The sequence below is a fragment of the Zonotrichia leucophrys genome, chromosome 8 (assembly GCF_028769735.1).
Source record: "Zonotrichia leucophrys gambelii isolate GWCS_2022_RI chromosome 8, RI_Zleu_2.0, whole genome shotgun sequence".
Classification (NCBI taxonomy): Eukaryota; Metazoa; Chordata; class Aves; order Passeriformes; family Passerellidae; genus Zonotrichia; species Zonotrichia leucophrys.
The window spans coordinates 994,542-1,016,270 of record NC_088178.1 but is presented as its reverse complement, the minus strand read 5'-3'; the positions used below and the strand labels follow the sequence as shown (position 1 = coordinate 1,016,270).

Here is a 21,729-nt window from a genome sequence, read left to right as displayed (position 1 = left end):
GAAAACTGAATGCATAAATTTAACTGACATGGAAAATGGAAAGCTGAAAGTTAAGACACATCTGGAGACTATTAGACCAAACTTAAGCCCAGTGGGAGGCAGAAAGCAGAATAGCAGCAATACTAACAAAGAGGAGGTCTAGAGAGAGTGAGACATAAGTCTGCACAGTGGGAAATTCTTGCAAAGTTGTGATTCAAAGTTGGATTGTGGAAGGCTCACCAAGCTAGGAATGTACAGCCTGTCTGTGCACAGAATACTCCATCCTGACCACACCACCAGTGCAAGGAGGAAAGGCAGCTAGGAGTAGAAAAGGAGGCCAAAAGCTAATTATGATACCATGGCACTGACTTATAGAGAAAATGCACATGGCTGCTTTGCAAAAGGAGAAGTCACAGCTAAGCTGACACGTGAACTGTTACACTTTCAGTATTAGAAATGTGAAATTATGAAGGCAAGAAAAGTACCACAAGGAAAGAGAAGTCCTAGAAGCCAAGTGTCTCAGGAGATTCCTTCATCTGAGACTGCTCTGGAAGCCAAATTTCTTAGAGGTTTTAAAAGAAAGACTGGTTTAAAAACTGAAACATGCTGTAGGGAAACAATCAGACACTGTGAAGAGAAGTGGGCAGATAACAGCACTGCCAGGAAGGGACAGAACCACCATTTCTCAAGATCCTGCCATGAAATGGAATGCATGTTGATGACTACTTGGTGGGGAAGATGAAACAGGAAAGCCTTATAAATATGATTGTCTGGCACAAGATTTTGAGAATATAGAAACTATAAGTGAGATTGAAATGAAAGCAAGCTTTGAGATACCTCAGTTAGTGGACAACTATAAGTGAGATTGAAATGAAAGCAAGCTTTGAGATACCTCAGTTAGTGGACAACTGGAAAACAATGGTGTGGCCAGCTGAAGGTAATCCCCTTTGGATGGAACAACAGCCTCTGCTTGCAGACAGGCCCAAGGGTCAGAGCATGTTGGAGATTTTTTCAGAAATGGCTTAAAATGCAGCTGTGAGGAGCAAATTCTCACTGCCTGTTTCTGTAAACAACTAGGTTCTCAGGGTTCTCAGACAGTTTTCTCATAACAGGTAAATATTCTATCTTTGGCTGTTTTGGGAAAGTAAAAGCAAGTTTTGAGAACACAAATCTTAGTATTGTAAACAAAAGGAGGAGTTGAAGTTTTCTCTACAGCCTATCGGGAGCTCAGATTTTGCAATATGCATGAAGTGAATTAGCACTGTTATAAAAGGTGTCTAATTTGATCAATAAATGGAAGTCGATGCTGACCAACAAAGGAGGGTCGTCTTCCTTCACTTCAATAAGAGCAGACCCTGCCAGCTTGGCAGAAGGGGCCCAAAGAGGAGTTTTGAGGGTTTAAAATGTAGCACAGTATGGCAATGTAATGATTCTTATAGGCTGTGTGTAAATGCCTATAAGATTATAGGATTTGTATATTGTACTAAATTGGTTAATGAGAATTAGAATATTCAGCACAGAAGAGGATTTATGGTGTTGTAACGGGAACTTGGCTCTCTTACCCCTTTTGCTCTTATGCTTTTACTCTCTTACCCTCTCATCTCTCGGGCCTGCTCCGAGCTGTGGCTGGCAGCTCCCAGCAGGGCCCTGCACTTGTCCCTTTGCAATAAACCCCAAATTCCATGCCCTGGCTGCAGAGATCTCTCACCTCCGTCCATCCTGACCACCCTACCCCCGTTGCTCGTGCACTACTCACCAGTGAAGGCGCTCCTGCAGATGCACCTGTAGTCGTTGGTGAGCTGCACGCAGTCCAGGCTCCCGCGCGGGTTGCAGGGGTTGGAGAGGCACTCGTTGATGTCGCCCTCGCAGCGCTCCCCCGCGAAGCCCTGGGGGCACAGGCAGCTGAAGCCCCCGATCTGGTCGATGCACTGCCCCCCGTTGAAGCAGCGCGGAGCCCCCGAGTCCGAGATGCAGTCATCCACGTTCTCCTCACACAGCCGGCCTGCCGCGACAGAGGGACAGCTTGGGGACACAGTGACACGGCTGCCTTCCCTGGGAGGCCTTAAGTTTGCCTTAAAGGTTCTGTACTGCATTAGTTTATAACTCTGAACTTCTCAAAATCTGTCAGCAGTTCTCCTCACAGTTCAGTCACACAGAACAATCCTTTTCCAGCCCCAGCACCAAGGACACCACTGCAGCTTCAGGCCTAAAAAGTGCAAACAACAAAAGGGTCCAAAAGGCCCAAAAAGTGCAAACAACAGGGAATTGAGGAGAGCAAACTGAGAGGATGGGACTGCATCACCTGGAGCTGGAATTGAACAATTAACCCCAAGACGGAAATGGACCAGAACTTATAAAATTGTGAAAACTTGTGACCCAGGGTCCATCTTGAGTGTAGCCCTGGCCAGGCTTTTCCCTATGACGCTTTAAGTTTGAGCCTTCATATTTTCCAGATTCTGTTCTGCATTTGTTTATAGCTCTGAACTCCACAGAAAGTGTTGGCAAGTTCTCCTCACAGCTCAGTCCCACAGAACAATCCTTTTCCAGCCCCACAACCAAGGGCACCACTGCAGCTTCAGGCCCAAAAAGTGCCAACAACAGGGAATGGAGGAGAGCAAACTGGGAGGGTGGGACTGCACAACCTGTGGCTGGAATTGGACAAGGAATCCCAAGATGGAAATGGACCAAAACTTAGAAAAGTGTGAGAACTCCTGACCCAGGGTCCATCTCGGGTATAGCCACAGCTGGGCTCTGGTACTGCCCAAGGTGTATCCTGTAAAGGCCTTTAATAAATCCCTGCTTTATTCCTTTAATAAATCCCTACTTTATTCCTTTAACTCTGCCCAGCCTCTGTTCCAGTAGGCATCACCTACACTGCTCATCAAGTTTTAAGGCCATGTCACACACAGTCCCTGAAATAAGCAGGTAAAGATCCCAGTTTAATACACACCATTTAATCCCACACCCTCTGCAGACAGCCAGCTTCAGAGCAGGCTTAGGGCACATGTGTTTTACATCCAGGCTGTCCTCAGTGCTAAGCTGTCCTGGTATTTGGCAGCTTTCATACTTGACTTAATTTAAGGGCATAATTAAAAACACAAAACCAAACCAAGCCCAAAAAAAGATGCACTTGATTTAGCCCTGAGACTGAGCAGAGCCTGGGAGCCCCGTGCTGGCCTTGACAGCCACAAGCTGCCACCAGGCTCCCCTGGACCTGGGCAAAGAGCATTTAAACAAGCATTAAAACAAGCAACAGCACACCAACAGAAAAAGCAGCTGTGAGCCAGGGAGAGCAATTTCTTCTCCTCCCTGTGGGATTTCCTCTCAAGGGACAAGGTCTGGTGCTGGTTCTGCTTTCACTGCACAAGGGCAGAGAGGGGAAGCTGAGCAAGTTTATTGCTGTTGTTCCACCCAGAGCAAGTAAAATCCTTCACCTAAATATGGGGGATGCTTATACTGGCATCAGTAAAGTACTAATTACAAACTGGGCCAGGGACAAAAGCTAAGCTTTACTATCCTAAATAACGGCATCAAGTCTCCTCCAATTCCTTTCATTTACAAAAAAAAACCCCAAAAAAACCCCAACAAAACTGCCACATCCAGAAAGTAATTAATCTCAACAAAGAAAGACTGAAGGATTAAAAGCAGTACACTCAGAACCTCTCAAAGGATGGTGGAGGATTTAGTGGAATACAGAAATTCTGGCTATGCAGGTACTGGTACCTAAATACACTCTTGGATGTAGAGACCTAAAAAGCAGGTTTGTTTCTGCTTTTGTTTTATTGCTTTTTTTTGGTCCTTTTTTTTTAAATTGAAGAATAATATGGAGAACAGTACATGAAGAATCGGTAGTGCAATGATTTACATTGAAATAAACACTTATCCAGAGTGGGGAGAGCCACACTAAAGTGAATGAACTGGTGATATGAGTGGGCAAGAGGCAAATATATTATTTTATAATTGTACTTAAATTTACTTTATGAAACAAGAAATTAGTTCCATCTGACATCTGAAGATTTTGCTAACATTGAGATGACACATTTCAGAAAGAAAAAGTTTAGTTAAAATTTTTACATTGCTCTGACAATTTTCTCAATGCAATTTTTACATTGCATTGAGAAATAAGCTTTAAAAAGAACATAAAGTGAGAAAGCATTTACTGATGGGTTAAAGTGTTAAATTCTGAGTATTTTCAAAGGTAGAAGCCAGGGTCATAGCTCAGAAATAAAAGGGAAGGGTAGGTTTTAAGAAACTTGACAATAAACAGCCTGTGGAATCATGCTTACTGAAAACTACTGATATAAACTGTGGACTACTTTTATTTTCTTTTCTTTTTCAACTTTTTTTTCCCCCAAAGGAGCTTTTAATAAAAGAGCTCAAATATGCTGAAATAGTTTAGGGTAGCCTAGAATAGTCACTCAGCTTCTTTTCCACAAAAGACTCCAGGACAGAGGACAATGAAGGGCAAAAATTCAAGCAAGTATAGGATATTGGAAGTTATACAAAAACTAAGAAAGTCTCCTACTTATTTCATAGCACCTTAGCCAAAAAGAAACCTTGGATTTACTGTATCAAAACAGATAGGTTTGGGAGAGAGCTTAACAGCAATCTCCTGCATCCACATTGCCAAAGATGGCTCTACATTCCCAAGGGACACTGCCACGACCTATTCCTTTAAAAGAAAAAAAATATTAAAAGGGAGGGGAAAAAAAGCAGCATTTATTTTTAAAGAGAAAATATGCATCCCAAGGGATGCAGTGTACTTTGGGAACATTCTTCAAAGAGCAGAATGCATTCCCTTTAAACTGTGTCTGGTGAAACCAGCAGCCAGAGAGGAAAATTCCCCCTTGCAACATTCACTCAATTGCTGAGCTGCCTACCCCGGGTTCCTGGCGGGCAGGAGCACTTGAAGTGGTTGACCAGGTCGATGCAGGTCCCTCCGTTCTGGCAGGGCTGGAACTGGCACTCATCCACCTCGTACTCGCAGTTCACCCCCTGGTATCCGGGCACACACTGTGGGCACAGAAATAAGCGTCAATGGTTTCTAGCAGGCAGCTCAGAAAGCCCAACACTGACACAGGAGCCCTCAGTGGGGCACATCAGGACTGCCTTTGCAGCTGGACAAGCAGCTTAAACACACAACTGGACCATGTGACGCCTAACAGGGCACTGCAAATTGGAATTCAAGTGATTAGATTGCTGCAAAACACAGCAGATCAAATCCCGATGCCCTCCAGCACCAAAGCTGGCTTAGTTGTTTTGGCTTAAGGTTCACATAAAAGTCATCCTTTCCCACTGGACATGGGCTTCCAAGGTGTTCTACTGTCGAAGGAAGGGGACTAGGACACCAGGTGGTTCATCACAGGTTCTTCAGGTCTGGTCTTTCAGGTCCCGGTCCAGTTTATTGAAGAAAGTATCAAACACTTATACAGCAAATAATGAGCTTATGAATATTCTGTAAGCTAAGCAATCTATTGGTTAAACTATACTATAAACTCTTTTTCATTCTTTAGGGGTTACATCTCTCTTTTCTCATGTCTCTTTCACTGTTTGTTATCTTACTACAGCTAGGCTCAAGGACATGCTATCTTGCAGGTGCAAGCCTTGGAATTAGCTATGGTTTTGTACTTTTCTAGTCTTTAGCTAGCTAAACTCTCAACATTCTACCATTCCCAAAAGCTTAGGGAGGTTGATACACAGCAATCTCATGGGCTACACTACTCTCTGCATCAGTGTTAGGAAATAGAAAGCAGTGGAAAGCATCTCCCACCCTGGGGAGGCAAGGGCTACTTTGCCCACCCAACAGGGAAAACAAAATATTCCTTTATTTCATTTCACAAATATTTTAATATAAACCACACCTCAGTCAAAAAGATGAGAGCACCCTCTCCAATGTCACAAAGAGTTCAAATGCTCATCAACCACAGCTCCTTCCAACCACACCTCTTAGCTCACTCTTAAAAACCTCTCAGGAGCACTGCTTTTGCTACAGCCAAATTAAAAACTCCTTCCAGCTGCTTTTATCACCTATTTGAAGGTGCTCCCCACCGGTTGCAGGCGTTTGTGATTGCTGCAGGTGCCTTTGCTGCCCATTGCCCCCCGGTACCTGGCAGTGGTATCCGCCCAGGTGGTCCCTGCAGGTGGCTCCGTTCTGGCAGGGGCTGGACTCGCACTCATCCAGCTGCACCTCGCAGTAGCTGCCCGTGTAGCCCACCTGGCACTGGCAGTGGTGGCTGCTCCCCACGTTGAGGCAGTGACCAGAGTGCTGGCACAGCTGGTCCACGGGCACTCCTGGAGCAGGGGTTGAAAAGAGCGAGCAAACACACGCGTGAAAAATGCAGGTATTTTGGGATTTTTAATGTTTTCACAAATGTTAAAATGAATATTATTTGTGTTGTGTTAGAAAGTGGCACTGTATTAATTTTCTTAAGTACTGTGTTAAATATAGCTTTAAGTTATAAAAATTGTTAAAATAGAAACGATGCTATGTAGGATATGTTTTTTAAAAGAAAGGACTTGTACTGAGATAGCAGCCACAGGACATCTGAATCTTTCAGAGAAAGAGAATTTATTGCTCCATTATCAGGAGAAATGAACTTCTTCCCGCCTCTAAGGCGCTGTCAGGATTCTGAGGAAAAAGCTGACACTGCCCAGCCAGAATCCTGTGTTTTAATGGAATTTATGCATCATGGATGAGGTGTATGAATATGCAACAGGCTGTTGTTTTTAAGGGTTAATCCTCTGTTAACGTGGGTCCTTTTTCGGGTTCGTGCTGCCCAGAAAAATGTACCCAGACTGTCTGTAACTCTTTCTTTCTATTGTCTCATATTGTCCTAATTCAAATTGTCCAAATTATTGTTACTGTAATTGTATTACTATTTTTATAACCATTTTAGTACTATTCAACTTTTAAAATTTTAAAAACAAGTGATTGGCGTTTTTCACACACATAAAACACGATTGCTGCCAGTGCTGGTGGCTCAGACAGGAATGGATATGGGTAGGCCCAACAAATTGAAGAGTTGCAACTTTTAAATTGAAGAGCTACTCCTTAAATGACAGTGGATCAGAACCAAAACTGGCTTACAAATGAAGTCAGGCTCTGTTCTCTTTGGATTGCTGGATTCAATACTGGCATGAAGTATTTGTACTGCTGTGTTACTTTAGCACTGGCTGGTGAGTACATATCTGAAATACTATTGCTGCTCTACCAAGGTTCAGTATTTGTACCTAGAATGTCCCCAGAAAGGTGTCAAGCTCCCATACTTTCTCCTTTGACACTTAATCTGCTTGTCTGGATTTCCTTGACAAAAGTGACCTGACAGTGTCCATCTGCCTGGGCTACAGGCCATGTTGCCAGACAAAGTTCACTTAAAAACCAAATCTTTTACATATACATCATCTGAAGTAGAAAAATTATTAGTTTGAGGAGCCATAGTATAACCTATAAGGCTAAATAGTGCACTTGGTAATCAGTATTCTCTGCAAAAATACTGATCATGAGTTCCAAGATGCCTTTCTTGTAGAAGGGGACAGCCTTCACCCCTGGCCTGCCTGGGGTTTAGCAGAAACCTGGGGTTTAGCATGAAGACCTGATGCATTTTCCAAAAAGACAGTCCATGTAAAACAGCACTTCTGAAACTCAGACCCCATGAAGTATTTAATTCTTCCTTTCTGACATTTTTCTGACGGGGAGAACCAAGGAAGCCTCGACTCCCAAGCACACCAGAGCTGCAGGGAGTATCATTACTCGAGAAGTGACCAGCTGGAGGCAAAGCTCTCTGGGAGCAGGGGGGAAGGAGGTGCCTGGGCCCAGAGCTGCTGAAAGCCAGAGGATGCTGGTTTACCTTTCTGTGAAGCTGCCACCTGGCACGAGACGCTGGGCACGTCGCAGTAGGCGCCGGTCCAGCTGGGCGGGCACAAGCAGCGCGTCTGCGCCAGGGTCTGCACACACGTGCCCTTGTTCTTGCAGGGAGATTTGCTGCACAGGTCCACCAGGGTCTGCAGGGCAAGCAACCCACGTGAAACACGGCACAGGCACTCAGAGAACAAGTCAAGATGCAAGGAAAGGGAGCTCTGCAATATGGGATCCATGTGCGTCGCAGGCATCTTTTATGAAAAATCTTTTCCTTGGGATTTTTTCCTCCTGAGAAGCTGTGAGGCCTCAGGGACAAAATGTAAACAATGATTATCTGCTGCTGTGGGATGCATCAGGTGCATCTGTGATTGGTCTCATGTGGATGTTTGTGATTAATGGCCAATCATGGCACAGCTAGCTCTCTCTCTGTCCAAGCCACAAACCTTCATTATTCATTCTTTTCTTAGCTTAGCTAGCCTTCTGAGAAACCTTTTCTTCTATTCTTTTAGTATAGTTTTAATGTAATATATATCATAAAATAATAAATCAAGCCTTCTGAAATATAGAGTCAGATCCTCATCTCTTCCCTCATCCTAAGACCCCTGTGAACACCGTCACACCCTGTGGCACTGGAAAGGGCAGGACAGTCCTTCCCAAGCTAAGCCAAATACTTTACTGGCAGTCTCACATGCCTGGCAAAGTGCAAGTGAACAGAGGAACAAACCCCAGGTGGCAGCATTATTTCACAATCCTCACGCCTCACCATGAAGTTGGATCTTTGACTGGCTCAGTTTGAGAAAACTGGGTTTTATCTCAGACTGGCTTTCTAGCTCCATGGTAGCAGGAGGCTTCCAGCTATTCTCCCCCCATCTTCACTGCTTTCTGAGCATGACAGATGTGTTCCACATTCTGATCCATACTTTTCCTTTCTATCATTAGCTCACCATATCTCCTTTGGGCCCCACTTGCTGCCCTGTGGTCTCTCTGACTTTTTGTGTCTTCCAAGATTCAACTGAAACCCCACAACAGTTTTATGACCTGAAGATGGGCCAAAGTATATTGCTTTTCTTGATTTCTCATATAGAAACAAAGAGTCTAAAACTCAGCAAATCATCATATGAAAGTGAAGACCCAAAATAACTGTCTGACGTAATATAAACCAGCCACTAACCATAATTTCCTTTTTAAGCATCTCATCTTGAAATTAATACAGCTATTTGATTGATTTCAAGCTGACTTGAGGAAGGGTGAGGTTTTTAAAGTGAGTAGCATGGAATTTTGGCTGTAAAATGCAATTTCAATTGCAGAAAGTTCTGCTTTTCAGATGCAAACTGTCTCCTCACAAAGATTAAAGTAAAAAAAAAAGAAAAAAAATCTGTGCTTTCACAGGCAACCAAAAGGAAACTTGGAATTAAGTTTTATCACATGTAGTTGAGCGTGAAGAAGAAAAAACACCGAGCCTCTTGCTTCTGCATTTGTAATGAGTAGCTGACTGTTTTACATGCAAATTCTAAAACTTATGAATCATTGTCTGATTTTGTCCTGCTTATTTAGCTTTGCTAATTAGGTCAAGCCAGTTTACCACTAAGACAAGAACTACAGTGTAGCTGTAATCTATAAATCTCCTCAATACCGCTTTGAGGAGTACTTATCTAAATTTAGAAAGTTCTGGTTCCTTGTATAAAATGGGTAATACATTACAATCAGGCTTCTCTGAACATAAAGCAGACCTTCTGAGAATCCACAGCATTTTAATTTGGGGAAAGGAACATTAATCCTTTTCTCCAGTAAAAACAAAGCAAACATAACAGAAGAGGAACTGCTGAACTCCACAGCACTTCAGGATCCCTCTCAATGCTAATTCTCCCAATGAGGTTGGAGTGGTGTGCCCAGAATGCATAATGAGGGGAGCAGAGGGGCTGCTTTTCTCTATCACTTCATTACTTTGCATTCACTTCCTCCATTAGCAATACCTAGAAGCAGGCCTGAGAATTTAATGTCTAGCAACATACTTCTGAAAAAACACCTCCCCCACTGCCACTAAAATGCTTCTTTCCAACACTCCCTGCTTTACAAAGACGTGCTGGCACCAAAGAGAGTTGCAAAATTCTTACAAAATTGTAGTGTTTTCCAGAAATTTAAGAATTTTTTTTTAATGGCAGCACTCAAGACTGCTGGTAAAGGAGGCCAATACAGAGTTTACCATTCCAAAGGCAAAAATAGTCTCAAGTCATTCTTGCTGTTTTGATAAGAACAGAATCAAAAAGAATTCAGATTTGAAAAACATCACTCTGTTTCCACTGTACCATGCCAAGTTAGAGTTTTTAACAGGCACTAGTCAGTCATTTACAGCATACAGGGTTTGCAGCTCCTGTGGAAAACTGGAAACTGCCTGAACCTAAATGTGCAAGCAAGGCTGGAGATTTTACTGAGGTTGTGAATAGGACAGGCACGTCATTTACTGCCCCAAAACATTTTCTGGCTTTTCATGAAAAAAAATTTACAATCAACCCTGAATAAAATTTACCTCCCTGTAAAAAAATGAACCATTAAATCTAAACCCTGCTAATCAGACTGATATTCTGTTTTAGTTTGGTGCTTGTTTGCTAGTTTGTTTAGTTGGTTTTTTTTTAAATACAGGACTCTTTCTTCAATCAGGACAATTTAAACCATTAAATCTAAATCCTGCTAATCAGACTGATATTCTGTTTTAGTTTTGTGCTTGTTTGCTGGTTTGTTTAGTTGTATTTTTTTTTAAATACAGGACTCTGTCTTCAATCAGGACAATTTTATGCTTTGAATGAAATGGAGCCATTTTCCAGGGTGACAGCTGGTTTTCATTGAAGAAAACTAATCTAGCAAGTTCCAGTGACACCTGCTCTCATAAATAACCACTCTTCTCCTCCTTGCACATAGACAGGAGGTGGAACCAGATGATCTTTAAGCTTTCTTCCAGCCCATTCTATGATTTCCAGCTTTGAACGGGGGCACCTAATGGGCCAAGCAGGACTGAAGGAGGAACAGCTCAGCCACGTTTGGCACCCCACACCTCTCCCGTGCCACCTCTGCTGCTGGACAGCCCAAAGAACAACGCCACCAGAAGTCACCCACCTTGCAGTTCTTGCCGGTGTAGCCCAGGGGACAGATGCACCTGTACGTGCCCAGGCTGTCCACGCAGGTGCCCCTGTTGAGGCAGGGCTGGGAGTCACACTCGTTGATCTCCGTCAGGCAGAAGGGGCCCGTGAAGCCCAGGGGGCACTGGCAGGTGAAGGAATTGATGCCATCCACACAAGTGCCTCCGTTGAAACAGGAGCTGCAAGGGAGGAGCAGCAAAGGTAAGCTGAGACAAAGTGCAATTAGGGAACATAAACGTTGTTGCCCTGTTTTTTTAAGATTTTTCCAAGCCTTCTGATGTTGACATTCTTGTAACGAACTTTCTCACACGCTTTCTGTAAATAACTCATTGTTTTGCATTCCTTTATGGAGGAGGAGAAATTGGATGGACTGTTGGTTTGTCCAGTGTCATTGGAGGGGTGGCACTGTCACCCTCCGATCCTTTAACTCTAAGAAAACTGTAAATGTTGGAGTCAGAAATTAAACCTCCTTTTTTTCTTCACCTTGAGAACAGCAGTGTGTGGTTGTGTTCTTTCGTGTCCTATAGCAACAAAACATCACTGAAATAAAGGAGAAAAGCAGATAACAGGATCTTTTGATCACTGGTAACTTCTGGCTGAAGAAGCATCAAGCAGAAAACAACAATCGTAGGGAATTCCAGCTCACTTCTACCTCAGCAGACCAAGAAAGTAAAGCAGGGTTTTAATGAGTCATTAGTGTTGGAGGCAACTAATTTAATGTAATCTTCCCAGCTTCAATGTGACCACAAACACCACCTCATGTGGCTTGCTCAAACTGATACATTTTATTACAAATTGCAATTGTATTACAAATTATGAGAAACAAAACAATTTGCCTTTTTTTTAAAAAAAAAATCTTCAAAGGAATCAGGGGTATGGTTTCTCAAGGAAAAAGTTCATACAACATGCAAAACACAAGCATGTTCTTCACTGAAATTATGTGAAAGTATTGGTATTGCTAAATCCCTTCCCTCTCTTCTCATGAGAATCTTAAGTCCTGATTTGTAAAACTGCTCATACATGCCCTGGCAGAATTCAGATCAAAGGAATTATCCCCCTCCCCCCCAATCTTCTGATCATATGAAATTCTGCCAGATTAGGTGTCCTAAGGAGAAGGGACTGGGAAAGTTTGGGGAATTGACTCATGCAAAATTGACTCAGTTTTCCTTGTAAAGGAACTCCTGCCCCTCTGAGAATAATGCCAGATCAGACTTGAGATAATCAGTTTGATAAAGCACACAACCCAAATTTGTGCCTGCTACCTGCTTTGTGCCCTCAAAGGGTATTTCCACCAGAGGAGCCCCTGACTCAGCTCCCTGAACCCCCAGAGCAGGGAAGCAAGTTTTAAATGTCAAAATTCCAACTGTGATGAGGGCAGAGATGCCAGCATTACCCTACCCATCAAACTCTAAACTGCTCATCAGAGAAATCCTCTGTCTTGGGGGCTGAATTCTGCCTTAGAGGGAGAGCAAAGTGCCATTTCCACTCCTGGCATAGCAGGGGAGACAGAGGAGCTGCCAATCCCCTGGTGTGTTTCACAGAAACCAGGTACCCAAAGGAGAGGGCACTCTCTCACAGGCAGCTTCTCACACAACACCAGGAAGAATCACTTGACCCAAATTCAAATCAGCCAACCACCACAGCTCAGTAATTTTGGTTGGGAAGGTGTGACTGGTTCAGCTTGGCAGAGCTGTTGGAAATTGCTACATCCTTAATTCATACCTGCAAGACTGGTTCCTGCCCCGGCTGATAACAACAACAAAAACAGGATGAACCTCAAGGAAGAGCCAGGAGCTCTGCTGCAACACCCAGCATACTCCACTTGATTCAACAACTGTTGTGCAAATTAAACACACCCTCATCAGTGACACAATCCTGCTCTTAAGAAAAAGATATTAAAATACCTCCTCCTCAAATGCAATTTTGTGAAAGATAGGAAAGATCTTTTCTATTTGTGCAGAAAATACTTGAGAAAACCTAGAGTTTTGCATACTTTGTCTCTGGTAGCTAGACTAGAACAGAGTACTTCTAATTAGTTTTTTAACCACTGCAAGTTTTAAAGAAATTGTTAAAATTTTTTCCCATTGAGAACCTGAAGTTTCTTACATCAATCCTAACAAAGCTTAAAATAAATATGCAGGCAGATGATGGAATCACATGTTTAACTCTCAAAGATCTCTTAACATTTATATGAGGACCAGCTGTTGAGCATTTTAACTCAGTTCCACACCTCTCCCTTTAGAATGACCTCAGGTTTTATCTTGATACTGCTAAAGCACATCCTTTTTTTTTTTTGCAAGCATTAAAAGATGATTAAATCTTTCCAACACAGAATTTAGTGGATTTAGCGTTTCTCTTGGTTTCTTCTTCATATTATTTGTTGTCAACAACTCAGGGCTAATTTATTTTTGCTGCTTTTCTAAGTTGGCCATTGCTTCTTCCATTTTTGCAGCTTTTGTATTTCTCAACAGAGCAACCATTCATAACCAATTATTTCCCCTCCCCTATGTGATAGCAGTCTTGCAAAAATATGAATTATTTATATTTCAGTAAGTTAGCATCCCTAACTGTTTTAACTTCTGTTAAACACTGTCACATTTATGCTGTAATGGAGCTGTTGGAAGAATGTTAGAAGAAACTGAGGACCAGACAACTGTGTTTCAGCTAAGCCAGCTTTCCTCGCAAGAATCACAAGTATGCTGTGACAAATGGAGGAAAGGAGAACTGCCCTGGTTAGAAGGTGCTCCTGAGCAGGACCGGTGTCAGAACCCAGGGCATTCCTCTGGCTGCCCTGGGTGATTCCAGACCCTGGCAAGGGGCTCAGAGACCCTGGCACAGAGTCACAAACACCTGTGCCTTTGATTTCAGCCCATGGAAACAATTACCAACTTTGTGTGAGGATTTACAAGCCACCAGAGTTTGAGTAGAATGATAGTGAATTTGTCACAGGGTGAAAAAGTAGAATTTTGAGGTTTTTAGAATGGGGGTTCAGCAGCCAAGATGGAGACATTTGGGTGTGCCTTGTCCTTCCTCTTTCTTCTTCTTGTTCTCCATCTTCTGAGTGATGGTGGCACTTTTGGATTGGTTTAGAGTAGAAACACTAACATAGGTGATAGGTACTGGAAAATTATTGTAAATAATGTGCAGATAGTTTTTAGTACAGAAAGATAATACTGCCTCAGGTGTGGTCAGCGTGCCACAGACTGACCTGCTGGACAGACCTCAGCAGGTCAGGAAAGGAATGTAATAGATAACAGAGAATAAACAACCTTGAAAACCGCAGCTGAGGAATCCTGAGTTCCTCTTCAATCTCAGGGCTGGGAAAAAGAGACTCTCTAACACGTCAGGTTTATCCTGACCACAGAGAGCCCGAGAGACTGGATGGGGGCAGGAGTAGTGGGATGGGGGCAGGAGCAGCGGGATGGGGGCAGGAGCAGCGGGATGGGGGCAGGAACAGGAGCAGGAAGGGAGCAGGCTGGGGGCAGAAGCAGCAGGCTGGGGGCAGGAGTAGCGGGATGGGGGCAGGAGCAGCGGGATGGGGGCAGCAGCAGCAGGATGGGGGCAGGAACAGGAGCAGCGGGATGGGGGCAGGAGCAGGAGCAGCGGGATGGGGCAGGAACAGCGGGACGGGGGCAGGAGCAGCGGACAGGGGCAGGAGCAGCGGGATGGGAGCAGCAGGATGGGGCAGGAACAGTGGGATAGGGGCAGGGGCAGGAGCAGCGGGATGGGGGCAGGAGCAGCGGGATGGGGGCAGGAGCAGAGGGGTGGGGGCAGCAGCAGCGGGATGGGGGCAGGAGCAGCGGGATGGGGCAGTGCCTCACCTGTCGGTGCACTCGTCGATGTTGCTCTCGCAGTTGGTGCCCTCGAAGCCCGGCGGGCACCTGCAGGTGTAGCTGTTGACATAGTGGGTGCAGGTGCCCCCGTTCCTGCAGGGCTCACTCAGGCACTCGTTGGTGTCTGTCTGACACTTGTCCCCGTGAAATCCAGGCAGGCAGATGCACGAGAAGGAGTTTATCCCATCCACGCACGAAGCTCCGTTCTGGCAGGGGTCTGGGACAGAAGCACCACAACAGTGTTAAAATGGGTGACAGTGTCAGAACCCAGGACATCCCTCTGGCTGCCCTGGGTGATTCCAGACCCTGGCAAGGGGCTCAGAGACCTTGGCACAGAGTCACAAACACCTGTGCCTTTGATTTTAGCCCATGGAAACGATTCCCAACTTTGTGTGAAGGTTTACAATCCACAAGAGTTTGAGCAGAATGATAGTGAATTTGTCACAGGGTGAAAAAGTAGAATTTTGGGGATTTAGAATGGGGGTTCAAGAAGCAAGATGGAGGAATCTGGGCATGTCCTGTCCTTGTTCTTCTTGTTCTCCATATTCTGCTGTGATGGTGACACTTCTGGATTGGTTTAGAGTGGAGACAGACTGTCTAACATAGGTGATAGGTATTGGAAAATTATTGTAAATAAAGTACAGGTAGCTCTTAGTATAAAAAGCCAACACCACCCCAAGGGCAGGGACTGTGCCACAACCCGACCTGCTGGGCAGATCTCAGCAGGTCAGAGAAAGAATGGAACAGATAAGAGAAAATAATCAACCCTGAAAACCAGAGCCGGGGAACCTCAACTTCTTCGGTCACAGGGCTGGGAAAAAAGACTTTAATACCTCGAGGGCCATTTCAGCAACACAAAAACCAAGAACAGTGAAAGGCCAGGCCTAGAGCAGCTATTTGTGTGGAAAAAAGAGGCCACACAGCCCAGAGTGGGACAGAGGACTGACAGGTTTCTCTCAGCCACTTTATGGAACAGGTAACTGCAAAGCATTATCAATCAGAAATTCACAAGGAGCTGTGGGATCACAGCCAACCTTCAGGGCCTAAAGGTTTCTCTGCTGGAATTTGTTCAGCCAAAACCCAAAGCCTCTTGGTTAAAAATTCAAATGCTGCTTTTGTGACAGATGCCTACTGATACAATAAAAACAGAGCAGCAACTGTTTCTTCTTCCTTACCAAGTTTTATTCATCAGAGAACTCAGCACATTCTCTCTCAACACAAGAGAGAACCTGTGTGCTTAATTTTCAGCATGAAAGCAGTGCAGTCAAATCAAACCTGTATGTGTATATGAGCACACACATGAGCACTTGACATTTTTCCCAGCATCACAGACTGCTTGGGGAAAGGCTGCCAGAAAAGCTCACTAACTCCTGCACCACCAAGGATTCTCCTCAATCACTGCATTTCTTGATGTTTTCCTTATCTCTGCCATGCTCTTGCTACTTGCATGCCACTGTTTTACTGGTTTTTTTGGTCTAAGCCACCTCCTACTACTGTATTCCTTCTGCTTCCACAAGCACCAATCTGCCTGAAAGGTTTCTGCCTTTCAGTAATTTCTTCCTGCTTTTCTCCTTCCACGTTTGGATTTAAGACCCACATTCCTGAAGCCAGATTCCTTTTCCACTCTGCATTCCACAGAGCAAAAGCCTAATATATGGAGGCAGAGAGGGCAACTGGGAGGGGGGAGGAAGAAGGGAGAAAGCAAGGGGGTTGAAAAATAGGTTACTGAGCCTTATTTTGGATTTAGGACTACCTTTAAGTACTACTAAAAGATGAACTTGAAAAAGCAAATAGACTCTACAAAAAATTTGCAGTTTATCATAAGTATCATAAGCTAACTCTGTTGATGTTTGAAAAGTGCTTTATCAAACCTTCATTTCAATGCTGGGAAATGAAGAAAAGAAATGTGAAAGGTAATTAAAGCTCATTTATTGATTGAGAAACATGCTCACATGCTAAGAATTTGTCTTATGAGACACACCTGCATCCATTTAAAGGTCATTTGACTACTGCAGAGAAAAAGCACATTCAAAGCAAGACCCCTGGCAGCTATAAAATGTTGTGTCTGTGGCAGTGAGCCATGTATGAGTGAAGCCAAAAGCTGTGCATTAATTCTCTGTGCCACACATTCACTGACACAAGAAGGAGACTCGGGTATCAACTTTTCAATAAGTTCCTGTTGTTGGAGGGTTTGTTTGCTTCATAGATTAAAGACATTTGGCTCAAGGCATGGAAGGTTTTTGTTATGCTAAATGAAATCAGCTGTGGCAGCGATGTGAAACGCCTCTTCAGCCTCACGGGTGTGCTGCCTAACACAACACTGGGGTGAATCCCACAGCTCTCAGAACACTCAGGAGGAGGGACAGAGATGTCCCAGCTGTCCCAGAGGGAAAGACGAACACCTGGAGAACGTTTTTATCTTCAGGCACCCACACAAAAACTAACAGGGCAGGCAATGATTTTGTTGGCTTCAGTAAGCAAAGCTCCGGGTCACTGCACCGTGACACTTTGTGTACTGTACCTGTCTGCTCAGAACGAAGGAATTAAAAGCTCAGCCTGAGCCAGACACCTCAGAAGTTCTCTGAGTGCTGCTCTGGGGGCTCCCACGGTAACTTTTGCTAATTGACTCGTTTGGATCCTTCTCTACAGCAGTCATGCATTTACATTTTTTTTTTCCAATGCAAAACACAATTTGCTGAGTTCACACCTTAAATCTTCAAAACTCCATTTTGGTTTTAAGCTGATAGCAAAAACCAGGGAATTAGGTTCTTTTGTTTTGGGGTGGTTGTTGTGGGTTTTTCATTTGGTTGCGTTTTTTTAAAGACCTGGCCAATCTAAGAATGACAGCATTGTGAACTCCTCCAAGGTTTGATAAAGCACTTTTCAAATAGTAACAGATGAACTTTTAAACACGTGACATTTCTCAGGAGACTCTGATTTTATCTGATGATGACATAAAATACGCCCAGTAAGAAAAAGAAGCTACTATGTATTTGGTTTCCCTTATGAACAGCAGTGTCAAGGACATGAAATTAATACTTGTTTTCTTGCAATTTGAGCCATTCCAGTACTCATCAGTGTATGGCCTCCCCCCCTGCAACTGATACTTATTCCAGAGCAGAGGGCCTTCCTGCTGCCTAATTTGCTTTTAGATATGGATTGACTGGAACTGCAACAGGACCCACTCTTCCCAGAATATTAATGCCAGACAGACATTTCAGGAAGGACTGCTGTAGCCCAGATTCCCACCACACCTCCATCAAACTGAACGCTGAAATACAGGTAAGCCCTGCAGTGGCACTTTAACTTGATGGATTAAAATTTCAGGCAAATACAATTTTGCATTTAACAGTGCTTCTTATTAAGGTATGTAAACTTTTCAAGTTGAGGACCTGGGAACAGCAGCTGCCATCAGTTAGGACACCGTGGTCCATTCTAGCAGGCGAACACGATGGATTTTGACTTCCTCAAACATTACAAAGCTGAAGTTTGGGGTTTTTTTTTTGGGCAAGAGATCATAAAAGACCCTTCCGAATCAAACAGCTGGGGGATTTTGGGGAAGGCTGGGAAACACAGAGCGAGGTGCTGGTACGCACTGGCCAGGCAGTCGTCGATGTTGGTGTCACAGTCGCCGCCGGTGAAGCCGGGCCGGCACTCGCACAGGTAACTGCCCTGGATGTTGTGGCACAGGGCATGGTTCTTGCAGGGCTTGGAGAGGCACTCATCAATGTCCACCGTGCATCTTTCCCCTGCAAGGTGCACAGTGCAAGGGTGAGACCCCGTCCCAAGCAGAGCAGGAGGCTCAGAGCCAGCGCTGACAGCACTGACAGCACACCTCAATCCCCACCCAGTTACCTTCCCAGCCAGGGGCACACTGGCAGGTGTAGCCTTCAGAGTCAGGAGATTCTTGGCAGATGCCCGAGTTCTCACAAGGATTAGGGGAACAAGGAGAAACCACCACCTGGCAGTTCACACCTGGAGGGCAGAATGGGGAAAAGCTGAAGAATGTGCTGCTGCTGAGAGCTTGGTGCCTCTTGGAAGAATGAACAAAGAGGTTGTAACTCACGCTGTGTGGTTATCCCACACTGCAGTGGGCAGCACTGCCACGTTTTGGAAAATCCCAGCAGAAGGAAAAGGAGAGCAGAGCACTCCTCATGGGCTCAGTGTAGAAGCAGCCATGGCCATTTTGAGTTTAATGCCCCTCCAATTTCCAGGGCGTTTATGTAAATTTCATAATTTACAATGAAAATCAAGCTAAGCTTCCAACAGGTCATTTTTTAATGATTCCAACCAAGGCTTAGACAAGCCTTTGCCAAGTATTCTATTACTGTATCATGTCTACAGGAACTGACTAATTTAACTTCATGGAGCCATGGCCTTTCCCATCTTGATTATTTTTTCCACAAAGTTTAACAAAAAGAAATTACCCTAAAGGTGCAATGTAGTAAAAAGGGAAAAGATAACAATTTTTTTCCGAATTTTCACCTTTGAATCCCTTCCTACAGGTACATCTGTATGCATTCAGCAGGTCCTCACAGGTTCCTCCATTCTGGCACGGGTTTGATTTACATTCATTCCCTTCTGTTGAACAGTAATCTCCTATCCAGCCTGGGTCACAGACACACTTGTACCTTGAAAGGCAAAACAGCATTAGTTCAGGACATTTTGAAGTAACTCCTCTACCAGTTTCTCCTGCAGATTAGTCTTGGAGAGAAAACCAGAGGAACCCTCTTGAGAAGAGCCCTAAGTTATTTTAGATTGCTTGCCCCAGCTGTACAGTTTTGAAAATCCTGAAAATAAACCCTCCCTTACAACCACACTTCCCTCATTACAGTTTTCACAAAGTGTTCAGTCAACCAGCAATGTGTTTCTGCTTTGATAAGACCATCTCAACACATTCAAAGACAGAAACAAAAAAAAAAAAATTAGAAAAAAAGGAGTGGAGGGGAACAATAGGCTCCAAAGATAACTAGACTGATTTAATACCAAATAGTGGTTTCAAATGAAAACAGCTGGCTGGGAGCAGGAGCAATCTTCTCCATCAGGTTTCAAAATCTGCAGTAGATGATGGAGAAGCAAGGATTTGGTGAATCAGCCTGGACTCAGGGCACACAGCACACACTGGCCTCTGTCCCTGCCCTTCCACTGGCACAGCGTGAGGTGCACAAATGCAAGGTGACACATGACAGACCAGGTGAACAAAAATCTGTTTTCCAAGCCTTCAAGGAGGCTGAATGAGCAATGAAAGCAGCTTTCCTGCCAGCTCCAGGGAAAGTGCTGCATCCTGCCCTATAGAGTGACCCGCAGCACCAAATCCCTTCCCTGCCCAAATGCTGACAACACTTCCCACGATACAGCATATATTTGGGAGGCTATTCCATGTATAGGTGAGAACTTTCACAAACAAAACCACTCCAGAATTACCATTACCAAAAAGAAATCTGATTTAGGGCTCCCAAAATCAGCATTTAGTCTTCCTGCATTGGAAGATTCAGAAGCAACTACTGCCATCAAAAGACCCAGACAGAATTTTCCTTTCTTTTCTCAGACATGCAACAATATGAGTAAAGCTGACAAAATCTCAGCAGTGGACAAAGTGTCCTGGGTGAAATATCCATCCCTAGAGGAAAAGCTGTCAGCCTGTTCCTTGATACAGTGTTTGGGTAGGAAGAACAGCACTAGCCAATAAAGACAGTCCCCACACTCAGGGCTTTAGGTTTTGATGGAATAGGTTGCTGCTGCTCCCCAAAGATTTAATTTGGAACAATGTCTTTATTTTAAGTGCATTCACTCAGCTCACTAGTGTCACCATGATATTTTCTGAAAAATCCCTTCGCCAGGATTTTTCTCCTGAAAAGCCTCAGAAAAGAAATGTAAACAATAATTATCTGTTTGCTTGGAATGTGCTCTGGAGGCCGCTCACCAACAGGTGGATCTTTGATTAGTTCCATGTGAATTGTTTTTAATTAATGACCAATCACAGCCAGCTGTGTCAGACTCTCTTGTCAGTCCCAAGTTTTTATTATCATTCTTGTCTAGCCTTCTGATGTCTCCTTTCTCTTTCTTTAGTATAGTTTTAGCGTATAATTTCTTTTAATATAATATAATAAAATAATAAATCAGCCTTCTGAGAACTTGGAGTCAAATTCTCATCTCTCACCTCATCCTGGGACCCACAGCACACCAGAATCACCAAACCCTCCCTCTAGATGGTGGCAGTACACCCTGCACCACTTATGCTGAAACACCAGCTGCTGAATGAAGGTCTGCACCTTATTATGGCTGTTTGTTTGCCATGGCAGATTTGTGGCAAAGGCAGCTGCAATCAAAAGGATTTGGAGGGAGTGTAGCAGAAGACAGAGAACCCTCTCCAGACTGAGTGGACACGAGGAGCTGTGTTGAAACTTGGCAGCCTGGCTCTGCTTGAAGGCAGGAGCTGTGCTTGCTCCAACACAAGCAGGGCTCTGGATGCAGATGGTGCATAAATAACCCACTGCTGTTGCTGACCATGGATTCAGCTGGCCAGTGTTGGGAAGCCACCACAGTGCGGGTGAGACAGGCGAGATTCTCGACTGCGATTATGCCACAGGCATCAGGTAAACCGGGATCCTACTCTGAGAAATAAGGGGAAAACCGGGAGCTGGAGGTCTGGAGAGCGAGGCAGCGAGGCTGCAGGCAGGTTTGGGCGCTCACCCCGTGGCAGTGTGCGTGCAGTTGCCGTGCACGCAGGGGCTGCTGAGGCAGCCGTCGGCCTGGGGCTGGCAGTGCGGGTGGTGGAAGCCCTCGGGGCACACGCAGCGGAACCCGTTCACCTCGTTGACGCACGTGCCCCCGTTGTGGCACGGGCTGGACGTGCACTCGTCGATGTCCACGTTGCACCGGGGTCCTGCAGGGGGAAACAACGCTTGCTGAGCTGAGCTGCTCG

At 44.6% G+C, this 21,729-nt stretch overlaps 1 protein-coding gene across 1 annotated transcript in view; it reads right to left on the bottom strand.

Annotated features, from left to right (window-relative positions):
- The window catches only part of NOTCH2 (notch receptor 2), a 96,045-nt gene that overhangs the window by 17,425 nt on the left and 56,891 nt on the right, over positions 1–21,729 (bottom strand). The window contains exons 13-22 of the mRNA XM_064720416.1: positions 21,498–21,690; positions 19,290–19,435; positions 18,660–18,779; positions 18,401–18,553; positions 14,793–15,021; positions 10,949–11,150; positions 7,827–7,980; positions 6,086–6,270; positions 4,860–4,992; positions 1,736–1,981 (exon numbers count right to left, since the gene is read on the bottom strand). Coding sequence (XP_064576486.1) covers positions 1,736–1,981; positions 4,860–4,992; positions 6,086–6,270; positions 7,827–7,980; positions 10,949–11,150; positions 14,793–15,021; positions 18,401–18,553; positions 18,660–18,779; positions 19,290–19,435; positions 21,498–21,690 — 1,761 coding nt within the window. The remainder of the gene's footprint in view (positions 1–1,735; positions 1,982–4,859; positions 4,993–6,085; positions 6,271–7,826; positions 7,981–10,948; positions 11,151–14,792; positions 15,022–18,400; positions 18,554–18,659; positions 18,780–19,289; positions 19,436–21,497; positions 21,691–21,729) is intronic.